This window comes from Osmerus mordax, chromosome 2 (assembly GCF_038355195.1).
Source record: "Osmerus mordax isolate fOsmMor3 chromosome 2, fOsmMor3.pri, whole genome shotgun sequence".
In the NCBI taxonomy this organism is placed as follows: Eukaryota; Metazoa; Chordata; class Actinopteri; order Osmeriformes; family Osmeridae; genus Osmerus; species Osmerus mordax.
In genome coordinates, this window is record NC_090051.1 from 4,988,966 (window position 1) to 4,996,503 (window position 7,538).

General features: G+C 44.2%; 1 protein-coding gene across 3 annotated transcripts; it reads left to right on the forward strand.

Moving 5' to 3' along the window:
• Nucleotides 1-1,476: 1,476 nt before the first annotated feature.
• Nucleotides 1,477-7,530, forward strand: LOC136964742 (interleukin-1 receptor type 2). Of its 3 annotated transcripts, none has more exons than XM_067258779.1 (10): nucleotides 1,477-1,808; nucleotides 2,759-2,840; nucleotides 3,741-4,014; nucleotides 4,170-4,341; nucleotides 4,575-4,752; nucleotides 5,297-5,380; nucleotides 5,666-5,731; nucleotides 5,888-6,023; nucleotides 6,310-6,455; nucleotides 6,651-7,530. In XM_067258779.1, exons 1-10 carry the CDS (start codon nucleotides 1,797-1,799, stop codon nucleotides 6,788-6,790), a joined length of 1,290 nt encoding a protein of 429 aa, XP_067114880.1. In that variant the 5' UTR covers nucleotides 1,477-1,796; the 3' UTR covers nucleotides 6,791-7,530. The 3 variants fall into 3 exon arrangements, with proteins under 3 accessions (XP_067114880.1, XP_067114879.1, XP_067114878.1); XM_067258778.1 differs by having other exon boundaries at nucleotides 1,483-1,808; nucleotides 5,228-5,380; XM_067258777.1 differs by lacking the exon at nucleotides 1,477-1,808 and having other exon boundaries at nucleotides 2,741-2,840; nucleotides 5,228-5,380.
• The last annotated feature ends 8 nt before the right edge of the window (nucleotides 7,531-7,538 follow it).

Genomic DNA, 7,538 nt, shown 5'->3' on the forward strand with positions numbered 1-7,538 from the left:
CAAGCTGGAGGAGGAGAGATTGTCGTATTGTTAACACAATGTATCAATGATGGGACAGCGGTAATAACAACAGCTAAAGAACAAATTCTAGATTTGTAGAGAAGCTGGATTTTTGTTTCAGGTGGATTTTGTGCAAGACCTCGGTCTGTCGCTCTGACCATTTCTGGGCACGGCCCACCTACAAGCGCCTGCTGTTGAGTTCTGTCCCTTATCAGCAGCAGCCTGCAGGTGTCAGCCTTTACATCTCTTGGAAATGACTCAAACCAAGGGAGATTCCCTTGTCATCAGTTGTGACACTGACACTTCTGGTCTGACCATAACGTACTGGCTGAAGATCTCACTCAGCTATTCCTCATCAATATTCTATCTAAATTTGGAGCTCCAAACCTGGAGGTCTTTTTTTTACATTTTGTATTTTTCACATAGGCTTACCTCGCTGCACACCTTAACAAGTCCTCTGGATGAATATAACATCAGCTGGTGTTTCAAAATGTGCCCAAACAGTGACTTGAAGTGACTAGCCTAGAGGCTGGACTAAAGATGGGCTTAGTAAAGGGCCTATATATCTAGTATGTTGTTGCAGATACAACAATGGATATGAACACAACCATGTAAACAATGAGACAGATGGTGAGTCAGACCAGAAGCATGCTGGATTCAACCCTCACTTGCAGAGGATTATGGGATTGGATGGACAGGTGACACAAACCTTCCTAGTTTAGTCATCTGGGGTTCGTGTGTGCAGCTCCGTAGTCAGGAACGCGAAGACACAAAAACTCATCACACTACGCATACCCCGCAGCTGAGGGGATTTCCGATATTGACGAAAGCTTTAAAAGCACAACTGCTCAATTGTGTTGACTCATGTTTGACTTTACAGGTGAGTGTCCGCTGGAAACACTCAGGTCAGCACTGTTCATACTGAATGGCTGAAGGTCAAATTCAATAACATTTAACTCAGTTCCTGGACATCTACTCCATTATGAAAGATTCAAACAGAAAAAACAGAAATATTGGTGCTCCATTAAATCTCAGCATTGTCCTAAGCTGCTTGAATTCCATCAAGCCTAACCCCCTCTGTGAACATCAGGAAACTGGATGGATCAATGTCTCGTTTACTTCCTCTATGTGAGTGTGTGTATGTTCATGCTAATGTGCCAAAGTTTAAGTCAACATATTCCTTTTGTTTTTCTTGTGTTGAACGACCAGATGCTAAAGGGGAGAGGATAGACCCTGCAGTGTTCTGACAGTTACTTTTACTGCAACATGTAGACCTTACTAACTAATCTTATGATCCTATCCTGTTGACATAGGAGTGTTGCGTGTGTGTGCGTGTGTGTGGGTTCACGTTGGGAGGATCAGTACACTTCATTGAGAAACAGCAGAAGTTTCCTGGTCTGCAGGGAAAGTTTAAAAACAGTGTTGAGTTCCCTCCTGTGGTCATTGAGAGATAAAGACGAAGGCTCGACGGATCTACTCAGTGTCCATCTCTGCCTCCTCACTGACTCACGTCCAGAGCCTCCTCTGCCTCCTCACTGCCTCAGGTCCATAACCTCCTGCTGTCTCTGCCTCCTCACTGCCTCACATCCAGAACCTCCTGCTATCTCTGCCTCCTCACTGCCTCACATCCAGAGGTTCCTGCTGTCTCTACCTCCGTACGTCCAGAGGTTCCTGCTGTCTCTGCCTCCTCACTGCCTCACGTCCGGAGCCTCCTGCTGTCTCTGCCTCCTCACTGCCTCACGTCCAGAGGTTCCGTCTGTTTCTCTGCCCCCACTGACTTTCTTCCTGTTATCACCATGGACATTTGGGTAAGTGTCAGGATTCGTTATTTTTCAAAATTGTATTAATTAATCCGCATACTTCACATGCCACTGTGTCATACTTCGTACAACACTGTCATACTGAGGGTTAGTGAGATTGGGCTTTTTCTTGTTCCAGTTACTTTATTGGATTATATTTGGTAATACACGGAAACAATGTCTCACCATGTTTCATCTTGGGAGAGAGTACATGGAAAGTGTACACACAAGAGGTCAGCTGACCTGGAATGACAACACAGGAAACCAAAACAGAACTGAAAACGTATATTTCCAGTTCAAGTCACCCTACTGTGTAAAATGTGATCCTGTAGCTCTTGCACGAACACTGACAGATGCACTGCGCTTGCACACCACAAACAAACAATCCCGCTCTGTAACGTAAACATACAAGTGTAATAAGTTATCTAATAGCATCAACTTTCCTAGACTTTTAGCTACATGCTGAGGGCTCGCGACCAAAAGACTAACTTGAGTAACGCGTTACTTTTTGGAACAAGAAACTAGTAACGGATTCATTCAATTAAATAAGTAACGTGTTAAGTTACTCGTGTACAGTAGTCTGACTACTGTACACCCAACACTGGTGACAAGACACCATTCAAGCTACTTTTAAAGTGAGGCTGTGACATCATGAAATCGTGTGATCTCAAACAAAGGGATTTACCCTGATTCCCTTTTCCCTAGTCCTACCCTGGTGACTCCTCAGGGTGTGATTGACTCTGGAAGGGTTTCTGGGCGTGTTTTAATGCGTCGTGACCACGTCACTCTGGTCATTTTACTACAACCTATATAGGTCCACCGCCAGTAAACGGATAATACACAGTACCTAGGGCAATATGGTGAGATAGAACATGTGCTATGGTGACATGTATGTGTATGTGTGTCTCGGTTTACGAGTTGTAAGTGAATCATTATAAAGTATGAATCTGTTCATGCAGTGTTCCATAGCCACGGTAGTATGGCTGTTAGCTCTTCTCATCTCTGATCCAGTTGATGGATTTCCTTCTCAGCTCCTGAAAGGTGAGTGTGTGTGTTTGTGTGTACTGTTATAAAAAGTTGAGATTTTCAGTTACTCTGCTATTGATAATGAGTCAAGACTAGTCCTAGACTATCCTCCTGAGACCTGCAAAAACATTTTAACATAAAAAGCTTTTACTGTAACATTAACATCTTTGTAACTTGGACATAACATGAGTGTTTCGCTAACAAACATATTTTAATTTAACAGAAAGGTCACAATATTGTTTTCATATGTTACAGTTATGCGTCTGTAACTTAAAGAACTAACTAGAATTACATGGCTGCAGGGCTGGACTGGGACAAAAAATGGCCCTGGCATTTTTGCTCAGACCGGCCCACCACAATCGGTCGGACACCGTCCCAGTGTCAGTATGGAAAATTAACCAATGGGCCGCTGTCCCTGCTTTATGGGCCGGTCGTTGGCCAATTTTAAGATTATTATTATTATTTTTTTTTTTATAGATATATTAAATATCATATCATATTGGCCCCAAGTGCGTCGGCCCACCGGGAATTTGCCCCGTATGCCAGATTACCAGTCCAGGCCTGCATGGGTGTTCACATTTGTGACATCATTAGAAAGCCCAGGATATCCTTTCTATTGGACAACAAAATAAATACAAAGAGCAGCATGGTTGCAAGATTAGTAGCCCAAAACCAGTGTTCACTGTAGCAGACATACAGTAAATGAATTGCATGGTCTACAGCACATGAGCATGAACCTCCGTATCTAATCAGTGACCGATGTCTGTGTTTCTCTCTGCTCTCATGTTACTTAATTCTAGTTTTCACTGATATCACAGTACAACAGGACTGGATTAGTTCCAGTTTGATGTATCCGGGCTGTATGAATGAATGTGATTTGCTCCTATTGATTCTGAAGCTCTGTCTGTCCCCCAGACAGCTGTGTGAGCGTGTCTGAGGAGCTGGACCAGTTCCGTGTCCAGGGTGAGGCTGTGGTTCTGGGCTTCCCCGGGCTGATCGGGTACCTCACCAAACGGAACCACCTCACCACCTCAGGCGGCTACAGCTTCCTCATTGTCAAAGGCAACGGAGCGACTGGCCTGGAGGAGGAAGAGGAGGCAGAGAAAAAACGGGTTCTGCAGCGAGAACAGAACTTGTGGCTCCTCCCAGCTCGGCTGTCAGACTCTGGAGAGTACACTTGCATCTACAGGTGGTTAACCTACACAATACCCGGGCTGAGATACAGTTACCTTCTCATGGTGCTAAGCTTGGCTGGATATGGTTATTTGAACAAAACTGAAATGTGATTACCATGTCTCTGACATGGCTTGCCTACATTTTTCTGTATCTGTCTCCAATCTACAGAAAGGGCTCCGTCTGCATGACAGGCGACATCACTCTACACGTGTATGAGAACATGCTGAGTGGCATAGACAAAATGCACTACCCTATATTCGACCAAGCAGGAAAAGATGTTGAACTCACCTGTCCACACATCTCAGCCTTCAACATGACACAGAAGATACAGTGGTTCAAGGTAGGAGATGAGGAGAATAGTAGCATGCCCTTTGCCTTGCTGTGTTTGTGTGTGAGTGTGTGTGTGTGTGTTTGCGTGTGTGCGTATTTGAGTGTGTGGGTGTGTTTGTGTGTTATTGTGTGGCCATGTCTGTTTATGTGTTTGTGTGTCTGTCTGTGTGTGTTTAGTACACCACAGAACATCCTGTTTATCATTATTCAGCTGGTTTATGTTCCATTGCTTTCCTACTCTAGGACTCCAGACCCACAGCGCTCCCTATGGGCAGTGGTCGCTACTATAGGGAGAGATGGAACAAGATGGTCATCATTGATGTGAGCCAATCAGACGAGGGTTTCTATACGTGTGTTCTGCAAGTGCATGCCAACAACCACCTGTACACAGTGAGCAGAATCACGAAGCTCCACGTAGAAAGTAAGCTGCTCTGTAATTGTTTGTTACTCCACATTCATCATCAGTCATCAGCCATCAACCATGCTGCATAGCTCACCCAACATTTAACGGTTACAAGTAGCTCTGCTTTTAGCTGCCATCGTTTTCTAAACATGACATGTTTTCTTTCAAAATGATATATAGCTCTGGAAAAAACTGAGAGACCACTGCACGTTTTTCTTTCATTTTTTAAAAAGTTGAGTTTTGAGTGAGGAACGGTAGGGTAAAATTTAAGAGGCCATTGCAAATTTTACCCTTCTGTTCCTCACTCAAAATTGTCCTTCTTAACCTCTAAATTAAAGGAAAACGTGCAGTGGTCTCTCAGTTTTTTCCAGGGCTGTATGTTTACCTTAGATGTGTAGTAATCATGCAGCACTGGGGTTCAAGTTTATACAGTTTGTTCGTTAAGCTCATGAGAGGCTGGGACTCATAGAAGTGTGTCTGTCTCTCCCCCCAGTGCCTAAGATATACCCACATAGCCACACCACTCAGCCCAGCACTGGCTTGGCCTTATCTCCAACCTCAGGTGTTGCCTCAACTCCAACCTCACGCTTGGCCACCACCCCAACCTCCCCCCCAACTGGCAAGACCTTCCAGAGCACAGTCCACAGTAAGTCTTTCAAACACTCAGACTGGGAACACAGAATGTTAAAATACAGATTTCATCTCAAAAACAGTTGAGGGTACAAGCCTTAAGTGATGGGATAGAGTGGATGGGAATAGTGTGAGAAGTGATGGGATAGAGTGGATGGGAATAGTGTGAGAAGTGATGGGATAGAGTGGATGGGAATAGTGTGAGAGATAGATGATAACTCGTAAGTAAACTGGCCATGCCAGCAGGATGTTGACTGGTTTGTTGTCGTGTTTTCTTATTTGCCGTGTTGTTGTGTTTTAGCGACAGTGATACAGAGCCCAAGGATCGTGCTCCCTCTACATGGAGCCGTGTTTGAAGGCCGTTCTGGTGAGAATCATTTCCATGTACCCCTGACTTTGGAAACATTTTGATTACAGTAGATTCCTAGATTTCTATGATTAGTGGGCTGTATCACAGGAGTATTTCAACACATCTATTTATTGCCCTAACCTTCTTATGCATATATTCACCCATTACTATCAGGTGCAGAACTGGAGATGTTATGCAAGGTTCTGACGCATTGCCAATCATTAAACTCCACCGTGGTCACATGGTTGGTGGATGGCCAATTACTGGAGAATTCCTACCTTAATGGGCGGGCTCTACAGGGTGAGAGGAGGTATCTAAAACTGCATTTCAATCTCTAATTCAATCATGGGATACATTTAAAGACCACTTTAGTTTAAAATGAAACAGTTGTTTATGTCTTTGAATACATTGTTGATTAAAACAGTTTATGTATATTGGGATACAGAAATGTATCAAAAAGTATATCTGCGTCATTGTCCTACTTAGCTATAAACCATAGCCCATAACCAATCTGAAAGAAACAATCTTCTCTGGTTGCTTTGGGTCGAGACCATCATGACCCTGACCCCTGAATGAGTTTTACCGTGTGTTGGCAGGACGACCAGAGTGGCGGAGGGTTGTCATGTGGAGGTGAGGCTGGTGGTCCGGGGGCTGACTGGGGCAGACTCCAGGAGAAGCCTGGCGTGTGTGACTCACAACCAGGCGGGAGGGCAGGAGGTCCAGGCCCTCATCAGACTAGACGGTGGGTTCGGTCACGGAGCGCCTCTGACACAGATCGTCATCAATGACTCCCGCATTTGTATCTGATAAAACACAGATGCACTCACAAATATCGGCGTTCGTGTGTGAAAGAGAGAGATAGACACAGAGAAAGTGATCGATTTGGCAGGCCAGCGCCCATCCTCACCTCCCTCTATCCCTTCTGTTCCTCCCCCAGACTCAGAGACGCCGTGGCTGGTGGGGACGGTGGGCTTTGTGGTCGTCTTCCTGCTGGTGATCTCTGTGCTGCTGTGTCACCTGCTCCGGCCCTGGAGGAAGGAGCACTACGTCCTGGCTGCACAGGACAGCTCCCTCTAGCGGTCACACCTGGAACTGAACTGCACTAAACACCTCCACAAACGTCCTTCATTTCCTCTGTAGGCAGGCAGCTACATTAATACTGTAGCTTAACCGTACTCCCGAGTTCGAAAACCATACCAATAACTGAACGTGCAAAGTAGTTTTACTTGAAGGAATAATGAGAATGAATGAATGAATGAACGAATGAAGAGTCCAGGCAAGATACTGTAGGTGGAGGAGTGGAATTCAAAATCTGGGCATACTGGAGTTCAGCTGAGCTCCCAACTGATGTATTCAATAAAAATGTAACAATTGTGTCATTAGAGAAGCATGTTGCTAAATAAAAACTTTAAAAAATAAACAATCAATTCACAACAGTACATTGAGTTTTAAGCCATGTTAGACCAAGACGATGTCTGGTTTGATGCTTCCGATTATCTGTTGTAACGCTCTGCCACTAGGCGGCAATAAATTACAACGTAATACTATTTTTTTTCATTGAAGTAAATCATGCCTCTAAACTAAAAGTAGGCTATAGCTATCGCTGTCATTTGTCAGTCACCGAGTACAAGAACGATTGAGTCAGCATTGGGCACACATCCTATTGATCACATGAGATCGTAAAATATTATAAGCTAAGCCTGTACGATTTTATTGAAAGACTGAAGGCAATATTTAATGCAAGAACCATCGCATGTAACAACACCCATAATTTTGACGTAGTTATATGTTTACTAACTTTAACTTGGAATACATTAAATAACAT

Bases quoted from the DNA above. Each gene is read 5' to 3' on its own strand.
- LOC136964742 (XM_067258777.1), top strand. From the start codon at position 2,741: ATGAATCTGTTCATGCAGTGTTCCATAGCCACGGTAGTATGGCTGTTA. The intron at 4,015-4,169 runs GTGGTTAACCTA...TCCAATCTACAG, and splicing joins GAGTACACTTGCATCTACAG to AAAGGGCTCCGTCTGCATGA. The intron at 5,732-5,887 runs GTGAGAATCATT...CATTACTATCAG, and splicing joins CGTGTTTGAAGGCCGTTCTG to GTGCAGAACTGGAGATGTTA.